We start from the raw sequence: 21,368 nt of genomic DNA, 5'->3' as shown, positions 1-21,368 counted from the left end.
ATTAAACCAAACCAGAGCTGCTGTTAATCAAAGCCCAAAAACACCCACATAAACATTATCACAGTTATCTACGAAAAAAACTACACCCTTCTCCTCCACTATCTTAACATTTAAGGTAGAGTAGTACGTTGAATTAACCTCAACACATTTCGCATTTGATTCAGCATGTGGCCTAAAAATCAGAATGTGTTGATTCGTAAATCACAAATCAAGATGTGCAACCATTAAATGATATGTAGGTAGCATTTCCGAGTATCGAAACGTGCCAAAATGTTTAATGTTGTTGGTAGCGATTTATTATATAGATTATTCAATAAGGCACTTATAGATTTGTTTTGGTGCTCCAGAAAACAGTGTTACACCATGAGGCTAAAATAAAATATGTGGTAGTAAATGTGTTGTTTACATTGAGTCAGGACCCAATTAAAGCAACACCACTGTCTGGAGGCAGTCCAATTACTTCCTGCAATTGTACCTCTGCAAGGCTCATAATGTTCACATTTTGTTGAAACTGTGTCAGGCTGTATTTTGTGTGGGCTGCATGGAAGTGTACTTTAAAATCCACATGTCATTGTGTCCACTGTCTTGATGGTGATCACACAAACAGCTACACCATAATCCAAACAGCTTCATAAGCACTTTATAAGGCCTCTCGACACAGTCTCAACACAAACTAAACATTATTACAAATCAGGTGCAGATAAAGTGCATCTAATTGCATCCGTTATCGCTGTACATGCAGCATTCTTACATCTGGTGCATCAGAGAGGCCTTAAGGCAAAAGGGCCCTGCTACTTACACTTTAATTATTGTTGAATGAGGTTAACTTCATAATATTCTTTATATACTGATTGTTAATATTAATTTAACATTAAAATGAAAAAGGAGCAGCTGTCAGAAGGAATAATACAATTAACCAAATTTCTGCTGTTTAATATTTTACTTGATAGGCTTTTAAATGGAAAATAGTCTCCTGATAATAAATTATCTCAAGCACAATCGAAAAAAATCAAACACTGACATGTGATCAAGATGCGTCATTATCCGCCGAGCTTGTATCTTCATCATGACATGAGAGATTATTCGAAGTAATGATTTCCTCATCCCAAGAGAAAAACTTTACAACCAAGCAAACAATTAGTACCAAAGGAGAGAGTATGGAGGCTGACTAATAAGAGAAAAATGCTGCATCAGTGAGACTGGCTCAGCACCACCTGCCACCGAAAAGGTCACATGGGATAACTAGTAAAAGTCTATGTGATCTGCATTTACTGATATGTCTGATAGTCTGATATCAACCATTGTTATTTAGCTACTATAGTAATGGGACATTAGAACTGCTGAAAAAACAAATAAGCAGATCACTGGTGCATCACTACACACATTTCCACAGCAGAGTCAAGTGATAATCTGTATGAATAATTTAATGGGAACAGGCTGCTATGAACACAACAAATAACAGTGACCCACACCTGCTGATGTGATTGTTCAGGTCAAGAGACAGCGTTGCATTTGCAGTTGGTTGGTGGCGTGGAAATAAAACGTTGAAAGTGCTTACCTTTGCTGCCTCAATTCATCAACATATTCAACTAAATTGACCTTGAGCTGAGTCAGCATAGATGAATGCATGTAATGAATCTATTTATTTGTGTGCGTGTGCATATATAAAACACCAGGAGGAACATCAGCAGCAGTAGTGGAGTATATGAAGCTTTGATGTTTCACTCTGACTCTCACACCTGTGCCTGTGTCACAAAGAAAGCGCAAACCATGTCGCCATGCAGAGGATAATGCCATGTCAGAGGTACTCACCGTAGACGCTATTTTGTTTGGGCTCCTGGTATTTTCTGGCATCCTAGGAAACATCTTGGTCATCCATGTGGTAAGATAACCCAGAACATTTTATTCAAGACTTGAGCTGAATGTTTCTGTTAAGATTGTTCTCAGTGTCACTCTCTCTCCCTCCTTCACTCTCAGGTGTTTCAGACAGCCATTCAGAGTCCGTCTCGACGGCTCCCTCCCTCCGACACTATTTTGGTGCACCTGTCACTGGCAAACCTGCTGACCTCGCTTTTCCGCACAGTTCCCATCTTTGTGTCGGACCTTGGCTTGGATGTGTCTCTTTCTCCAGGCTGGTGTCGAGTCTTCATGCTGCTGTGGGTGTGGTGGCGAGCTGTGGGCTGTTGGGTGACTCTGGCCCTTAGCGTCTTCCACTGCACTACCCTGAGGCGGCAGCATGTCATCTTTGGACCTCTCGCACAGCAGCGGGAGAGGCGGCGAGTTTGGATTGTTCTGGGCCTTGTGTGGGGGGCTAATCTTGCCTTCTCTATCCCCGCTCTGGTATATAGCACCCATGTTCACGGCAATGCCACTGTGGAGCTGATGGTGATCAGCTGCACCACCAGGCCTCTGCTGGGCTGCATCTGGGAGTTCCCCTCCAGCGAACAGGGCTCAGCTTTTGCCTCCAGCTCATTGGCACTCAATGAGGTGTTGCCACTGGTGCTGATGATTTTCACCAACCTGGCCACCCTGCACGCTCTGGCAAAGCACATCAGAGCCGTCACCTCAGGGGGAGACTCTGGTGGAAGCCACGGGGAGCTGGACAAACATGTGTCCACTGAACGTAAAGCAGCTCATGTAATCATGTCACTGGTGTCACTCTTCGTGGTCTGCTGGGCCCTACAGGTCGCTGCAGTGACGTACTACAACCACGATGGAGGACACCATGCTGAAGGGCTGCTGACTGTATCTCATTTCTCGGCCTCACTTTTTGTAGGATTCAGTCCCATGGTGGTGGCCCTGGGACATGGCAAGCTCAGGAGGAAAATCATGGGTATGATACTTGGGTGGTGTAAAATTGTTAAATGTCACAATGCAGACATCGAAGTTGGGAATGACTCCCCAGAAGCTAAAGAAAAGAAAGGAAAACAAACAATATTTGTTGTTCAGAATTTGAAAGAAAACAAATGACAGCTCTGATACTCCTTTAAACACTGAAATATACAAAAATTTGCCATTATATTAACCTCCTTGGCTATGTGCTTAATCAATAAACCTACAAATAGAAACCCAAACATTTAAAATTCTGGGTTAGTATACTGTCTCTTGGTTGGATGGCTTTGCAAACAGGGTGACACAAGAAGCTATCAAGGTAACTAATAACTTTAATAAAACTGTGGATCTCGTTGATAGATGATAGATTGATCATGTGGTCCAAAATATCCAGTAATAGTAACAGTAACCATTTGATTCTGCTTTCAAATCACACTAACTCTACATTAAACCCAAAAGCAAAATGACCAAAACATCAAATGAATATGATTAACGTATCAGTGTAATCGAAATAAATGTTTTTGACAATTTTTTATAAATCCTAATGGAAATATTCATAATATTTTGTTCATTATTTGAGCATTTATATGGACTGTAAAATAAAAATGTGGCACAACTATCAGCCTTAGCTACATAAAGATGCTTTCAGTTGCCCTTTCCATCCACTCAATCATGCAGCTCTACAGTCACACACATACATGGAGATTGGCAGAGTGAAACATTATTTATAACCATAGATCTCCATTAAATGTTTTGTTTTTGGTGCAGGATGATGCAAGTTATTGTTTATGACAGTTTATGCTCAGCAGTATTATGTAATTTGCACCTCCAGTGCTTCAGCAGAGTGTACTGTTGCTCAGTCAGTGAAAGAGGGCAGATTTGAGGAAGGATCGCAGCCGCCGGTGGCCAACTGCCAGAACAACTGGTGACATGGCAATGAAAATGATATTGGCAAATCGAGCAATGACCAGAAGAAAGTCAGCAGATGATCCACGGTTGTAATTGAAATAGTTGACAGAGATAATGCTGGTTCCCCAGGATGCAATGAAGAGCATGATGAGAGCAAGAATCACCTGGAGGAGCAAACAATGCAAAGAGTTAGGAAATGAAACTCAGATATTGAGACATGATGAAAAATGTTCACCTTATGTCCAATACACATGTTGCTTAAACAGTTCAGATGCATGTTTTTTTTACATTTAAAATGTGTCCATTCTGTGGTGTTACAAACATTACATTTTTATTTATCTCATCTACATGATGAACCTGGTTTCAGTGAGCTCTTGATAAGCTCACCCTCTTCCTGCTCACCTTGGCTGCTCGTCTCTCAGCTGGTACTCGCTTTATGACAGGCGCATCATGCGCCGAGCTGCGCATCCTGCCATGTGTGTACAGTGTGTAAAGGGAGCCTATGTTGGTAAAGGCCATCAGGATTATAGGAACTGTTTCATGGATCACCATAGATGTGGTGGCATAGGCCAGGCCGCTAAAGCTGGATGGAAAGTTCCACACACAGCCCAGCAGGGGGCGTGTTGTGCTGCTCACCAGCATCAAGGTCTGCAAAATAGGAAGAAAGAGGAGGCAAAACATGGAGGAAAGAGGGTCACACATATCCTGAGCTAGCAGTGTAGAGAGAATTACTCAGTCTTATCAATAAGTATGCATCTGCCACATATAAATATATTAACAACACCACTGACTTAGGAAGGGACTGATGCTGTTAAAAGCTTACATCTGCATGAAGCAATCAACAAATCAAACTGCTTTTAAAGCTCAAATTAGTTAAAATTGAGCACTTCATTTGCAGGCTTAGTTTGCAGCACCAACTGTGTTTCATCCTGTGTATTTCACATTTTTGTTGACCATTGGTTAATAAATGCTATGCAGTATTAGACTGATGTGTTTTCCTAACAACCCAGACACCCATTGTTTTTTTGTTTTGCACTATCGATTAGCAGAATCCAGAGATATTCATATCCAAAAACAGAAATTCAGCATGATTCTTTTAATTTTTTATTATAATTATTATGTAGTAATGTAACTGCAGGCTGAATCCTGCCCTGCCAAGTCTGAACTTATTAACCTCATAACAATAATTTGATTTGTTGTTCACTGCAATGCATTACACAAGGCAAGCAAGTTTTTTAAGAATGCCAAATTAATGGAAACCAATGAATCCATGAAATTAAAAGACTGTGTGCTAATTTAAAAACACACAGTGGCATGGTACAAAGTGACTAGTTCTGATGCAAAGTAAAATGACTAGTAGAAAATGTGTTAAAACCACTGATACAGTCCTTGAAGTAAAGCTACACAGCCACCGGTTGCATCAGGCTTTCTCTTATCTCACCTCTGTGGTGTTCTGGTTCCCATTAGTGGAAAAGATATGAGCAGGAATGGAGTAAATTAAGTTGAGAAGCCAGATGAGGCCCAGAATCAGCAGTATGATCTTGGGAGCACCCCGAGTCCTGTGAAGGTTCCCAATAGCAGGAGCCACCCGCCTCAGGGTCTGCAGGTGGAAGGCACTGAGAAATAGTGTTGACCACACATTGACCGATCGCAACCACACCCAGACACCCATCAGGAATTGACACCACTCTTTGGATGAGTACAACTGTGTAAAAAAAAGAGTAACAGGTGTGTATTCACAAATTTGGTGTGTTTCCTCACATAATCCTGTACTCACATCCATCAATAAACGTCCTTCTTTTAAACTAATTCTAAACTAATTCATTGTGACTGATTGGCAAGCTCCATCTACATATCAGTCATTACTGTAAGCTCTAATTTAGGTTTACAACACAAAATCCACTTTCAACTTGTAGACTACATACCTCGAGTCCCACGTCTGAGATGATAAGCAGTGTGTTTCTCAAAACAGACACCAGCAGGTTAGACAGTGCCATGTTAATGATAATGATGTCCGAGTTACGTCCCCCTGAACGGTCCATCATTACACTTTTACCAATCACCCCAACCACAGTGGCATTGCCCAGGATGCCCATCATCACTAGGATGATGTAAAAGGCAGTTTGTACAGGGGACACAGAGACACGAAGTCCCATCCCCACAAGCTCTGCATCTCCATTCTCCTCCATGGGGCCGTTAATCGCAGCCACTGTTTTAACAACCTTATGTATGAAACAGTTTTGACAGCTGATGCAAAGTCTTAAATCATGCTTAATCTTCAATTTTGATGTCTGTCAAGTGAAAATATTTCAGTTGTCATCCTCCAACCTGCTGCCAACATGGTGGGCATCATAGTAATCACTCCACTGGTGTTTTGTGCTTCTTGGTGTTTGCAGGTGCAGTCAGTAAACTTAAGACACGCCTGGAGGAAGTTGATCTCATCTATGACGTCACGCCATAAAACAGACAGAGAAGGTGTCTTTGTGCTACTTTCAAGTACGATAATCCCTGTTAGACCTACAGAAAGTTAGGGTTTTATTCTTCAGGGAGCTCAAGCAGCATGTTAATGAAACACAAGAGATTAATCAGCTCCCCTCAATGAAATGTGCTTCCTTTGCAGATTCATTATGGTATAATTAGGTGGAAGCCTGTTTGTTCATGTGCATGTACGTACTTGCTTGTGGGCAGGCTTTAAGCAAATGTACAAAAAGTTTGGTATCACTCACCAGGCCAGAGCTTAACACTGAAACCTGACTAAGTACAGTATATTAAACATGCAATGTGTCTATCGTCAACCCTGCAGTGAGAGATTTAAGTTTGGCGTGCAAGATATGAGTACCTTTAACAGACACTTTTATTCACCACTGTTACAGACTTAAGTCCTGACTGAATGTGATCAGTGGGACGTTAAGTGTACGTAAGTCCCATCCATTACAATGATTAAGGCTGGATAAACCAGTTAATATCCATGTCCTCTTTTTGATTACAAGAATGTTTCATAAGTGTTTCTGAGTGTGTTCAAGTAATTTACTATAAATAAAATGACCTTTAATTATCCTAAATAAACAATTAATGTCACATTGACAAGATGACATTAAGTTTACCATTTACTCAGTTTTCAATTTCTGATTACAGCCAACGGTCACTAGATGGCCCCACAAACAACCAAATACCAGAGTACCAGAAAGGACAAAACATTCTTACAGTAATATTTACATTTTTATTTAGTTTTTCAAAGTTTATTTAGTTTATTTAGTTTTTTTCTCTGTGTCATTTAATTTGTCCAGAGAAATATGTTACCAGACAAACATGGCCACGGCATATAAATACAAAACAATAACATAATCAAACTAAAATATTCACAGTACATATTCAATATCAGCATTGAATGCTCATGAGAAGAAATAATGTACAGTAAAAAGGAAGCTGATCCAGTAAGAAATGTATTGCAATCTAGCGAGCCGAGGACAGAGCGTACAATAATCATCTTTATGCTTTGTAGACAGCATGTCCTCTCTGCTTTTTAATCACTAACAGCGATGCAGAAACACTCCTGTCTGTGACATCAGCCAGCATATGATACAGTGGATAAATGTCTGTCACTGAGTGACACCAAGATAGTGAACAAAACAAACAAACAAAAAAACACTTTCTCAATTGTAATCAGTTTCAAAATCTGAACGTTTAAAACGGTTCTGATAAAATGAACAATTCATCCAGTCAGCAGCCACTTCAGAGGCCATAGATGAGACATAACAAGCTGATGTTTGGTCATTAAAGAAGAAAACAATTGTTTTTGCTGCTTTGTTTGTAGGCTGCAGCCTTACAAAGGATTATTTTTGGCTGATAACACTATGTGTAACACAACTTTGTTGTATATTGACAATAATATATACACAAAGTGCATAGTAAGACACTGTGACAGTTTTAAACTTTGTTAAAACTGTTGTCGTAAGTTTCAAAGAATAAGCAATCATTGGTATCAGTGAGAGAAAGCACTTTGCTTATCAAGGAAAAACATTATGCACAGTCCTCTGATTAGCATTCAGAGCTTCTTCAGCTATTTATGCTGCCAACCGATTAAACAACATAGACAAGACATCTAACAAGGGGAAGAAAACATTGTGTATCTTTGATTTTTTGATTTTCAGTGATTAATAATGAGCAATGAAGTGAAAACAAACAACTGTCTGATTATCATGCTGCTGTAGTTCTGTTTCTAATGCTGTGATTTATCAAGGCACTTATGCTTTTAACTGTCAAACTTCAGATCTTCAATTAACACCGGGATATATTCATACAAGTATGAAACAGGACATTTTCTCAAGCATATCATGATCTGTAGACTTTATTTCAGGCATTGTAACTAAAATGCCATTCAAACTAGTCACCTAACTAAGAAAAGCTTTGTCTTTAATAGGTTTTAGGATTTAAAAGCAGTTACAGATGGCCTCAAGGAAGCTGATGGGCAGGACAAAATTGTACACTGATAAGTGCATTGAATAATCTTTCATGGAGGAAAAAACCTTTTCCATATAATGTCAAGTAAATACTCCTATAATTATGCAACAATCCAATTTAAGAGAAAGCTAACAACACAGGCTGTCAATCATCATAATAAATAATTGCCAATAACAATAGTTCTTTCTACCTGAATACTCCCTTTCTTTCTGAATAACATTTTAAGACATCCTTTGAACATTTCTGCTGCGTCTCCTTCCTCTTGTATTTTCTGTGTATGTTCTTGAATAACTCTGATATTATGTTTGAATTAAATTGTGGAGTTGTAGGACAGTTTTCCTATAAAGGAAAACCCCAACTAAAATAAATGATGCCAGCTATTTGCTCAGCCACTGTGAGGACCGAGGGGTGGGGTTATGTGATAAAGCTTGTTGTGTTACTAAAATTCATTTTGAGATGACATTTTCACTTTAGAAATAATATTCACTCCTGGACGTTATCTTATGCATCCAGCACTCTAAATGCTTGATTTCACCCATTTTGCTGCTCCAGCTGCTTGATTGCTGCAGACTCTGGTGGTTAACCCCACTGACTGGAATCTATCAGAGAGAGAAAAAAGAGAAAAAGGGGAAATTACACTTCCTCTAGTAAACTAAGCCTGCTATGTATGAAGATAATTTCAGGAATTTAGAAAAAGAAGGAGATAATAATACTCAGCTTGGCCAACCTCTTTGCTTGTCTGCAGTGCAACATATCCCATCTCCTCTGCCCGAGCTGTACACAGGAGACACACACACTCGACTGCTCTGGGAGAGGTGCGTGAGCCGCATTGAACGAGAGGTAGGGGGCAGGTAGGCGGAGGAAATTGAGGACTTTGAGGAGCTGAGGGAGTTTTCTCTCTCCCAGCTAAGCCAGTAGCCTCTCAGGCCCTCCTCATGGGCCTGCCACGTAACCTGCGCCTCCTGATGCTCCACTAGGGTCAGCTGAAGGTCAGCCAGGGCAGGCAGAGCTGCTGCAGGTTATCATAGAAAACACATAAAAGGAAACAACAGAAAGATGTAAACGGCCTGGTCATGTGAAGCTGATACAATGGAAAAAAAGGTTGATTTACAAAAGACATCTGAATTGGCAGCTCTTAAAGGTCAACTTTCAATAATGAGAAATAAACAGAAAAAATGGGACACTTTTAACCAACAACTGAATTACAACTGATGCACAAAGACATAAAAACGTCAAATTGAAAGCGTACCTTTCTGGGTGCATGCTTTCACAGACATGGCTCTTTCCTTCCCATCCACATGCAGAGCACTGACTGTGACCAGGTACTGAGTGCCTGGATCCAGATCAGTTAGTAAAGTGGAGTTCTTTTGACTGTCTAACTTCACGGTCTGGATCGGGCCACTTGGAATCGCTCCGTACTCCACCATGTATCTCTGGACCTGAGCCGGCTGCAGGGGACCCCAGCTCACACGGATCTGATGAGGGCCGGAGTCTGACACTGAGACCACTGACGGGCTTAAAACATCTGAGGGGAGTGCAGGCAGGCAAGATGTTGATGCATTTATGTACTAGGTGGAATCAGAAATACTGCAGTGTGCCTTAGATTGCTGCAGCTGTACTAATAAAGGTTTGCATGTGTTAATACAAAACTGTAAATTTGCAGACAGGCGACCTCATGCTGATAATGTAAAAAAAAAAAAAGCAGTAAGTGGCTCCCTAATGACATCTTCATTTGTCTAGAAACAAACCTCACTCAGCCTGTTAAATGTCTGATTCTCCAGTTTTCTTATATATTTCTATGAGAAAAAAAAAATTGAAGCATATATAACTTACTGACTCTCAGGCTAGCTCCATCTGTGGAGGAAGATTTTGAGCAATTATTGAAAGCTCTGAATCAGAACAGCTACTGGACCTTGAGGTGAGATTTTTTTGCCAACTATTTTTTTCTAGTCCTTCCTTTTTTTCACTTAAGTGCATAACATGAAAATGTAACTACACAGAAATGTAAAGTGAAAATCCACCTTAAATTAAATCCTCTCACCAGGAAGAGTGGTGAAGTTAACTCCCAGAGTATCAAACAGCCTCTGGTTGGATTCTGGGGTGAGTAAGGCTGTGTAGGTGGTATTAGGCCGCAGGTGGGTCAGCTCTGCAAAGCTGGAGCCACCCGGGAGATTGCGTCTGATCACAGTGTTCCTATTACCATCGCTATACAAGAGTTTATAGAAACTGCTGCCTGCGCTTATAACAGGACACCACTGCAGCACAGCACTGTGGGATGTCACCTGAACCACACGCAGCCGTTTTGCACAAATAATTTCTGTAAATAGGACAAGAGGGGATAAAAGAGCAAAGGCAAGTGAAATCAAATACAGAAAATTGAGTAATTAAAAAGTGACTGGCTTCTAATGTGCTGAAGCTCATATTTCAAACACACATACTAATGATGGCCTCCCTTATGTCCTCGGTGATGATGTCGATGTTATCTATGTCCACAGAGTAGAGGTGGGACTCTAGAGGAGGTGTCACTGCGCGCTGTAACACCTGGTAGTTGCCATGCACTGTAGACACAGCCAACACAGAAACTCCCTGCGCCTTCAGCTCTGACATCAACTCATCCACTTCTCCAGGCTGCACACCATCAGTCAGCCACAGCAGGATCTTTAGCACATCTGTCCCTGTCTCTGTCAGGAGATGCTGAGCCACTCTGAGTGCCGCCTCAGTGTTGGTGTCTCCCTGCAGCTGTTTGACACTCTGCAGAGCTTTCTGCAGACTTTCCTGTTTGTTGTGGGCGTCCAGGCCGAATTCAAGGTGTGGGGTGGTTCCTACATGAAGCAGGCTGACTCTCACGTGGCCACGGCCCAGCGAGAAGGGGTGGAGCAGCTCGGCAGCAAAGCGCAGCAGGCGGGAGAACTCGTAGTTTGCCACACTTCCCGAGGAGTCCAGCAAAATGAGAATATTACCTTCACAGCAGTTTAATGCTGCACAAGAGGAGGAAAAACATCAAGGTCATTTGAATATGTGGGTGCAGTATGAACCTTGTGTCCCTCATATTTTGACTGACAGGTTTACTAGTTACCATTTTGCATATTTATGCCACAATACACCCTTTAAGCCTACTTTAACTGCCATATTGACACATTATCACCTTGTTAGCAAACAGTTTCCTATTAACACAACCAGCAGATGTGGGGAAACACATCCACACACACATCCATTTATTTGGATGTGTGTTTCTGTCCACCTTAAGAATGTATATGCCATTTTTGGTCTCCACCACCTACTGAGGGAAATATCTGGCTCTTTAGCTGCTAAATGGTCCACTATGTTCACCAGCTGGTTGCTGACTTTGCTTGTCTTCTGTTTGGCACTGGACAGATAGTGTACAGTAGGTTTCTAAAGCTTTTTTGCTTGGATGCTGATGACTGAAGTAAAACCCTAACCTTACTAGAACCAAAACAATTAGCCAAAAGATGCTGTAACCCTGTGTAGAGCTGAGATGAATTGCAACGTTTATAAATAATTCTCAAAGTCTACATAATTCTGTGTCTTCATCACTGCATACCGACACCTTCCACATACACATAGACATTTGATCCATGCTAATATAAAAAAAAATTATTATAGCAGTTTGTAAGTAGAGCTTCTCCCCCTTCATGATACTGGATAAGGCCACAGACTGGCAAGTTTTTAATTAATAGTTCACATAACATTGTCATAGAATTAGGTGACTTATTAGGTGCTTACACACTCAAAAGATACTAGACAGTGCTGGAGGTAATGACTCACCCCATCACGACTACCTAATAATTCAGTCACAGAAAAAAAATGACACTAATCTGAGGCAAGAAGGATCCTATTAATGTCAAAGGTGCTGTTACTGTCCTTGAGGAAACATTGATATAAAAAGGAGGTAATAACAGGTATATTAGGTGTCTTGGTTTATACATGGCACTGAAATCCAGAGAACAATCTGCAGTGGTGCTCACACTGTGTCAAAACATGTCCAGAAAAAAATTATAGCATTGAGAATACTTTAAATGGAGCTGCTGCAAAGGATTTATGATAGTGAGGCACCGGGAGAATTGGTCACAGGAGTCGATTTATCAAACAAAACTGGAGTGAGATTTAAATTGTAGATAAACTGTTTTTTTTTAAAAAGGACAGTACAGAGAAAGAAAGAGAAAGCACACCACATCCCTGGATCCCTCCCCTTGGATGAACACATACTGGTTTCTCCTTCTCATCTTTCATCATTTCTCAGAAGCAATTGCGCCCAATCTCGTTGGCAAAAAGTCATCTTACTGGAATAAAGTTCAATGAAAAGAATCAATTCTACCTACAAGCACTATCCTGCACAATCAGATATGTTATTAATACATGCCAATGACTCACTCGCCTGTTCCTCCTGGAAACCAGCAAGTATTTCCCAATAATCCTGCTCCCTGCATGTGTCTGACTTTTGGTACATATTGTATCTGTAGTTCATGAAATATTACTCAAGTCTCAAAAGTAGCAATTATAAATGACTGCTGTAGTAATTTTGATTGAGGATCAGATCAATAGCAACGCACACATCCCTAATTGTTCTTCACACAACATAAACATCTGCTTTTTGCATCCCTTCTTCCATGTCGTTCACACTTCTCTGTCTTTTCCATTTGCAGCTCCTCCACAGAACACACCAATTACTTTATTGCGGCAATGGTCCATAATCATTAAACTTTTATAGGAAGCCTGAAAATAAAACAGCAGGAAAATAAACAGGAAGAAAGGAAATGAGGGAGAACAGTGCAATCAGACGAAGACGCATCAGCCAACATCTTTGGAACACTGATAACTTAAGGAGATTAGAGAGACAAGAGGAGAGAGGTGCTACGTGGGGGAGGGGGGGCTCTGTGGAAATATCAATACATGGTGGTAGAAGGAAGAAGCTGAAGGGGTAAAACAAGACAGAGAAGACACAAAGGAGACAGAAAGATGAGGGGCGATAGCTGGATTACAGTTGTTGATGGAGATGTACTACTTTGTCTTTGCATTCCTCTGAGGAAAAGTGCATGTGTGTGAGAGACAGACAGAGAGAGATGACAGAGATTTGAGCATGTCGACTGTCATTTAATTGGTTTCAAGCTGTGCCAAGGCCATATGCCATACTGCAGAGCTGCACAGAAGAAAATGTGTTTCCCTGTGAATTTTACTGAGTGCACCATCGTCATACGCCAAGCTCAGACAGATGGTCGACTGTCCAGTCTTTGTTAGATCAATGCATGCTACCTCTAAACACTTTGCACATGTACTGTATGTTGCTCTGTTGAATTTTAAACAGATTTCATGTAGAAAAGTAAAACAGCAATTTAATTAAAAAATTCCACAAATTCCATACAGCCTTTTTTTGGGATCCTTAACTCAGCTAATTAGTCAAAATATTGACTTTTCATTAGCTGTGGCCACCTGTAATCACCAGAACGTTCTCTATGTTAAAGTCAGCATGAGGAGCAAAACTATTGTCCATAAAAAAAATACAGTAATGCTTGAATTAAACATGCACATAATGTGGATGATCAAACTTTAGTTTATAAACTGCACTGCATGGCTCTGCACCACTTTTTATCTCTGATCTCAGCCCCTTTTCTGTCCTCTGACCTCTCTGATCTGCTAACAAATCACTGCGGAAAGGTATACCCTCACTTTTAATTGGTTATTAATTGAATCTCTGTGCAATACTACCTACTGTATCCTTGATATAAAGTACACTAAATGTATTTTTTTGTCCTCTCTATTCAGAAAATATTTTTCTGTTATACAACTATACCTACAAACCTGTGTAGAAACTTGCTTTCCCACCATTTGTGCACATTGCCAGATCTAAAATACTGAAAATAAAGATACAATAGGTTCAGATAATCACAGTAAACAGCCTCCCAACAGTAGCATCAAAAGCACAGAGAGGAGAGGAAATGCATCCACTGCTCATTGTTTACCCAACAAATTGTTCTGTGTTTAAAGGGGCTCTTCAGCAATTTCATAGATAAAGGTCAGTTTACTTGTCACAACGAGGACTGAGCCCAGAAGAAAGCACAAGTTGCATATTATCTTTCGTGTTTCTGGAAAATAACTGATGATGATGTCACAGTGATGCCATCAGAGACATTGTTTGTCATCAGATATCTTTGTATCTCAGTTTGGGCTGCAATTTTACAACGGGAAGCATGCGTTACAATCTGAAGACTAGTAGTTTGTAAAATGCGAGTGTTCAACAGACAGGGATTATGGGAATGTTGATTATCCTACATTAGGAAATAAAAGTCAACCTTTCTTCTTTAAAAATCTATTTATTGTGAGTACCCTAACTTTAAATAAGTGCAACGATAAATTGCAAGAGTTCCCCTTTACAAAGTTTTAGGTCAGACCAGAGTTGTTGGACACACTGTTTACTTGCATATGTTTCTATTAATGGGCTGAGGTCCAGTTTGGCTGCAGGATCTCCACAGGTGTCATAATTTGGAAGAGATTACTTTTTCCTTAGCTTGTTGCATTTAATACAGCCTGATATTTTGTTCCACAAGAAGTCACAAAAACAACTTTAGCCCAGTTCAGCCGGCTTCTTTCCACTCTTGAAAAACATGGACTATGAAGTGGTGGAGGAAAGTAGAAAAAACGTCTACTCCAGTATAAGTTTAAGTCTTGCATTCAAATCTTATAAAAGTAGCTTTGAGAAAAATAAACTTAAAGTATCAAAGTTAATGTAGTCATTATGCAGAAAAATGCCCCCTGTGAGTGTTGTACTAGCATGTTTTATTACCGGATTATTAATACATTAATGTGTAAGCAGACTTTTGCAACAACAACTGAATAGTTGTAACTATCATACTTTATCGTATTTTGTTTTTGTTTTTTTAGATAAGATGAAATCATAAACTGGAAAGTGGCTTTCGTAACTATAGATGGAAGATAAATGGAGCGGAATAAAAAAAATTTACCTGCTAAATACAACCATCTGTTTGTTGACAGTGACCTTTAATTGTGCCTTGTTCCTTATTATGTTTAATGATTAGAGTACATCTGTAACCATATAATAACACACTTATTACATGTCCTGAATGATAAAAGTCATGTTATTAAATATGTCTATGCAACACACACACTTCAGCACACATTAGATCACTAGAGCAACACTGTCCATGTGACAACTTGTCTAAACCAGTCTGCCTGTGGAAATAACCCTGGCCTGCTGCAACATTTCACGTACTGTACTTTTTCACTTCCCCTTGTGTGTATTTACATATTAGCTCCACTTACAAAATAAACAAAGTTTACTAATCTACCATTGGCGATGAATAAGATTGAAACGTGCAAAGCTCGTATTTGTGCATCAAATATGCAATCTGCACGTTGCATTTGGCTACATACCTTACTCTCCTTTTGTTTAATAAATGTATCAGAGGTATCACCTCACCTGTGGCAGGTAGAGTCAAATGCATGTTGCTCTGCTGTAACATCGCCCAGACAAAAACGCAGCCGAGTAAAAAGCACTTCATCCTCTCCGGGCTGCATCAAAACACGTGAATTTGACCAGAAACAACGCAGGCAGGTGGAATAAACGACACCGTGTCTTCACCGGCTCCCATCGTACAGCCCGCTGTCGCGCTCTGTCTGAGTTTGGTAACTTTTTTCCTCAACAAACACCTGCGTCACCTACTCTTCCTTCAGCAAAGCGCTTGTTCCGCAGTGCACTTCTTTCCTACAATACAGGATTACTTCGCCAAATTGTTTCACGAGTTCAGTTTCTGGTGCATATTACTCCTCCTCCTTCTCCTCCCTAGGCTGCTTCAGCCAGCAAATAATATCACTGCCACTTTTTATTGGACTTTGGTCTTTGATGGGACAGATGCTTTCTTAATGGTTACGGCATCCTCTAGTACTAATAATCATCCAGTCCAAGGGTCACCACACTCATTCATCTAACCGCTCAGGCATTATAGCACATGGACTCCCATTTGATGAGTGTCCCAGAGGAACCAAGAAAATCTCAGCAGTATTATTCTGAATTGAATGTCTGCTGTAGCTGCAAGAGAAATAATCTCATCTGGTATCCCTGTACATTATCTGAAAATGTTCTGGGCTCTGTTTTCTCTGGGGAAACTCCAGTGGTGGAGAAGTATTCAGGTCCTTTGCTTAAAGGACCAGTGTGTAGAATTCAGTAGCATTTAATGGAACAGACTTGGCAGAAATGGAATATAATATTCACAGGCTAAGGATGTTTTAATTAGTGTATATCTGTATAGGAAGCAGGTACCATGGATGTATTGTAAGTGCTAGAAAAAGGCTGTGTCACTCAGCCTTGCAGCTAATGGTCAATCACGCTATTGCAGTGAAAAATACCCCTGCAGCCTTAAAAGCATTTTCCCCATAGTCCACCACTATAAAAGAGACATCTGTAAAACTGTTGACAGGACACCTCATACTGCAAACAAGGTCAATTATGACCTTTTGATCCATGAAGGTTTTATATATAAAAACAATTGAGAAATCTGAGATGTTGTCACAATGTAAAGGGGGGGGAGGGAGAGAAACACCACCCAGCATATTCAGTGTGCACACAATGTGGAGCCCACTGTGTTGCACCACCATGTATCTACAGTAGCCCAGAAAACCAAATACTGGCTTTGGAGAGGTGTATTCAATCTGCAACGTTTCTGCAAGATGCCATTAAATGCTACACACTGCACCTTTAAGTAAGAGCATCAACACAGAAATGTAAAAATACTCCATTACAAGTAGAAGACCTGCACTGAAAAACCCACTTAATACAAGTACATAAGTACATAAGGTATTAAGTGAAAGTACTAATTTCATCCATCTGACTGATATATTATTATATATGACATCATTAAATTATTAATAGTGAAGCATCAGTGTTAGAGCAGCATGTTACTGTTGTAGCTGCTGGAGGTGGTGCTGGTTTCAACTATATACAGTCCTCTAGTTTTGTTCAGTGATTCCCAAACTAGGGGTCGGGCCCCTCCAAAGGGTCACCAGATACATCTAAGTGATCATGAGATTAGCTTTTCGACTTTGTCACTAATCTTTGATTTTTGGTGAAATATTGGATCCTTTGAACAATTATTGAAATTAATCCATGTGTTTAGAGGCGTAAAAAAAAAATCCCTATTTGGTGGAGCTTTTAACAACTCATAGACATCTGAAATGTGACAATGACTGCACACTCCTTTTTGTAAGACGTCAAAAGCCAAAAAGGTTTCATCTTTAACAATGCTTTTATATTATACATTGTGTCAAATCTTCATCTGAAAAGTAACTAAAGCTGTCAAATAAATGTAGTGGAGCAGAAGTATAAGTAGCATTAAATGAGAATACTCAAGTAAAGTATCTCAAAATTGAGTAAATAATTTACTCAAGTACTAAGTATATTTACTGTAAATGTACTTATTACCTTCAACCACTAGGACTCCCTGACAGCCCCTCAGGCTGTCCAGGAGTTGGACCTGACTTTTGGGAACCCCTGAAGCGAGACAGAACAGAACAAGACACCATTTGGATCAAGCAGCAGCAAAGAAAACCATTCAGCCGCTCCATTAGACAGGATTACAGTAAATACCACAGCTGCCTCTTATCAGAAAGATTAGTTGGATCAAGTGCAGGCTATTCACATGCATTTACTGCAGTCAACTACAATAGGACCCAAGTCCAAACACCCCTCCTTATGTGTGTGCGTTTGTCTTTTGCCAGATGAAGATAAAAGGCTTAATAAATGGAGGGCACTGACTGAATGTACCCTCTAGAGATGAGAGTGCCCCTGCATGTGCCTGGTGCTAAGAGCTTCTCTTACTTGACTGGAAATAATGCAGATAATCAGAATTTGTCTGAAGGTGACAGCGTTTTTCATTTTTATGTTTTGATTTTGTGCCAGTGACCCAGCAGACAGGGTGTGGTTCAGGGTGGATCCAAGGTGGCAGACAGAGAATGGAACAATAATCTTTTATGTCTTTTAAAGACGACATGTTTTGTTGATTCTGCCTTTTGATGCGCAATACAAACCCGTAACCAGGCTGGTATCTGAGTGCAGGTGCAAATCAGAAGTTAAGTCTATTGATGTATACAAAGAGTGTGTCTGCAGGTTTATTGATGCAGAAGAGTATAAGATCTGTGGGTCTCCTAATGGTGTTATTATGTGGTTTGTTGTCAAAGCAGAACACGTTGGAAAACTTCTTGGGAAATACGCTTATTCACTTTCTTCTCAAGTATTAGATGAGAAGATTGATACTATTGTCATATTTATTTGCTAAACATGAAGTTAGCTTAGCTTGGCACAAAGACTGGAAACGGGGAAACAGCTAGCCTGTCTCTGTACAAAGGTTATAAAATCAACTTCATAGCACCTTTAAACTGTTCTTTAATACACAAAAATTAAAGTGTAGAAACATGGTTTTATGGAGGTTTGTGTGTCAGACTATTTCTTGGCCAGGAGCAGGACTACTGGAAACTGTCTGTAAAATCCTTATATGTCATTTTTACACATATACACTTTTTTGTACAGTGTAAACTATCAAAGATATAATGTGTTAATTACTGAGCTTTAGCAGTGCTCGCAGGCAGATTTTGTTATCTCTAACAGAGACAGGCTAGCTGTTTCCCTCTTTCCAGTCTTTATGCTATGTCAAGGTAACTGGATAACAGACATGAGAGTGGTGACCTTCTTATTTAACTCTTTCCAAGAAACCATTAAAGTGCTTTTGCCATAAATATATATGAAGTTCTGTTGAGGCTTTCTGCTGAGCCCAGTAGGAGCCATGATGGAAACAACAACTAACTTGTGCTCTCAGTTTAATAATTAGTTATGCCATTCTTCTTTCTGTGTACAATATGCTTTGCTTGGATTTAATAATGTTTTATTTTGATCTTGGACTAAGATATGTGGATATACTTTGGGTTTTATGGCATAACAGACTTTTTCACTATAAAAATCTTTATGCTCCAGTGGATGTCATCTAGTTCATAAAAACTCAGCTTCAGGGTCCTGCAGCACTTCATGGATATAGCTGGATTCACACAGAAGATGGTATTTTTGTGCGAAAGGAGGCTAAAGCAAATTACTTCTTCATCACCTTCTTTAAACTTCTTGCTGACTGAATGCCTTTGGTGTCCCCTACAAGAACATGCAAAATAGATAAATGGAGAACTTATTAAGTCATCTGTGCGCACAAATTATTAATTTGAGCACAAATTGTTTTTTCTTCTCTGTGTACCCTCTCAGGCCAGCTTTATAATATATTTCTTTTTTTTTTTTTAATACCTCCGGTTTTCCTCCTCAGACAGTTGATGATCAATATCTGAGGCCACGGTGTATGAAGCTGTAAATCTAGCCTAGCTCACCACTCTTGAACTCCTAGACTCTCTGTAATTAAACTGAAAAATTACAATAGCGTGTGTGTGTGTGTGTGTGTGTGTGTGTGTGTGTGTGTGTGTGTGTGTGTGTGTGTGTGTGTGTGCGTGTGCGTGTGCGTGTGTGTGTGTGTGTGTGTGTGTGTGTGTGTGTGTGTGTGTGTGTACATGTGAATGTAAATTTAATCTAATATGCCATTAGGCACAAATGTCAGTTTGGTATCCTTGAACATGTTAAAGTGCGTTGTCATGGATATTTAATATTTAAACATGAGCTTTTCCCTTTGTGAACACGGACATCTCAATGTTGTATATTGATGTGACGGTTTTTAGCTTCTGAGTCAGAGAGATAATCAGGTTTGATGTCAGGCCTTAAAAATGTTATTATAAAGCCTCCACACTTTTACCAGCTTTATACTCAGATACATTCGAAAGTCTAATAAAGCAGAGACAGTCAAGAGGCTTCTCATTTTGCTTCACATCTTTAGCCACATTAGCAGCAGGGTTGTATGAATGTCAATCTCAGTCCACCACTTTGTTCCAGACTGAAATAGCTCAACAACTATTGGATGGATTGCCATGAAATCCTGGACAGACATTTATTGTCCCTAGAGGATGAATTATAATGACTTTGATGGTCCCCTGACTTTCCCTCTAGCACCATCAGCAGGTTGATATTTTGGTTCAAAACAATCTCAACTACTGAGGGCATTGCTATGAAATCTGGTACATGTTGATGTCCCCTCAGGGTGAATTTAACGTAGGTGATCCCTTAACTTTTCATCTGTTGCCATCATCAGTTGGTCACTGTTTTATGACCAAATATCTAATCACAAAACTGATGACATTACCATCAGCCTCAGCTCTTTGTGTTTAGTGCTAATAAGCAATCACAGCCATGCTAACCTGCTAAACTAAGATGCTAAACATGGTAAACATTATAAACATCAAAATGTTAGCGTTGTCATTTTGAACATGTTAGCTTTTAGCTCTGCCTCACAGAGCTGTTGGTGTGGCTGTAAACTCTTGTTATTATAAAATCTTCACTAGGGCAGCAACTATTGATTATTTTCATCATCAATTAATCTGTGGATTATTTTCTAGATTAATCGATTAATTTGTAGGTACATTAAATGATTGGAAAATGGTGGAAAATGTTGATCACTGTTTCCCACAGCCAAACGGGACATCTTGAATGTCTTCTTTTGTCCCTTCCAAAAGTCAAAAAAAAAAAAAAAATTTAATTTACTGTCATAAAAGACAAAATAAACTAGAAAATATCCATATTGGAGAAGCTGGAATATTGAATTTTTTCTTTAAAAAATTACTGTAGTCCCCACAGATAAATGAGAGGGTCTAAAATGTCCTCCAACAGCGACAGCTCGCTGTTGCAATTCTCATTGTGGTACTTCGGAAGTTATGGTTTTTTACCTCTTTTTAAAATTTTAATATAATGCATATATCAAGTGAGATATTCCATCCCTGTGCAGCATCCCAGTTATGTGTGTGTGCATGTGTTCGTGCTCTGAACTCAGTTAATCTATAAGAGGGCTGTGAAAGCAGTATTATAAATTCCCTCTGTGCATGCACCATGAAGGCGTATTTGATTAGCAAACTAACAGCACATTATTCTCTACAGTGTAAAAAAATACATGGCCTGGTTGCGCACAAAGAAGGAAGATGTTCTATTAAAAAGCAATTTTATTAACACCATGTTGATGAACTCTGCTACTGCTGAGGAGTCCTGCTGATTAACTTCCAGATGA

At 39.8% G+C, this 21,368-nt stretch overlaps 3 protein-coding genes across 3 annotated transcripts; 1 reads left to right on the top strand and 2 right to left on the bottom strand.

Annotated features, from left to right (window-relative positions):
* The first annotated feature begins 1,398 nt into the window (after nucleotides 1-1,398).
* Nucleotides 1,399-3,019, top strand: LOC133977895 (olfactory receptor class A-like protein 4). The gene is made up of 2 exons (XM_062416193.1): nucleotides 1,399-1,882; nucleotides 1,978-3,019. The coding sequence occupies exons 1-2, from the start codon at nucleotides 1,796-1,798 to the stop codon at nucleotides 2,968-2,970; spliced, it is 1,080 nt and encodes a 359-aa protein (XP_062272177.1). The 5' UTR covers nucleotides 1,399-1,795; the 3' UTR covers nucleotides 2,971-3,019.
* Nucleotides 3,020-3,692: 673 nt separating this feature from the next.
* Nucleotides 3,693-5,903, bottom strand: LOC133977874 (olfactory receptor class A-like protein 4). Its single transcript, XM_062416172.1, has 4 exons — nucleotides 5,667-5,903; nucleotides 5,183-5,446; nucleotides 4,144-4,389; nucleotides 3,693-3,905 (listed from the first exon to the last, which is right to left on the bottom strand). The coding sequence occupies exons 1-4, from the start codon at nucleotides 5,895-5,897 to the stop codon at nucleotides 3,693-3,695; spliced, it is 954 nt and encodes a 317-aa protein (XP_062272156.1). The 5' UTR covers nucleotides 5,898-5,903.
* Nucleotides 5,904-8,781: 2,878 nt separating this feature from the next.
* Nucleotides 8,782-15,737, bottom strand: LOC134005957 (von Willebrand factor A domain-containing protein 1-like). The gene is made up of 6 exons (XM_062445005.1): nucleotides 15,656-15,737; nucleotides 10,641-11,180; nucleotides 10,244-10,519; nucleotides 9,452-9,727; nucleotides 8,930-9,214; nucleotides 8,782-8,801 (listed from the first exon to the last, which is right to left on the bottom strand). The coding sequence occupies exons 1-6, from the start codon at nucleotides 15,735-15,737 to the stop codon at nucleotides 8,782-8,784; spliced, it is 1,479 nt and encodes a 492-aa protein (XP_062300989.1).
* Nucleotides 15,738-21,368: the final 5,631 nt, after the last annotated feature.

The sequence above is a fragment of the Scomber scombrus genome, chromosome 3 (assembly GCF_963691925.1).
Source record: "Scomber scombrus chromosome 3, fScoSco1.1, whole genome shotgun sequence".
NCBI lineage: Eukaryota > Metazoa > Chordata > Actinopteri > Scombriformes > Scombridae > Scomber > Scomber scombrus.
Note: the sequence above shows the minus strand (reverse complement) of the source record. Positions and strands in the feature narration are given on the sequence as shown.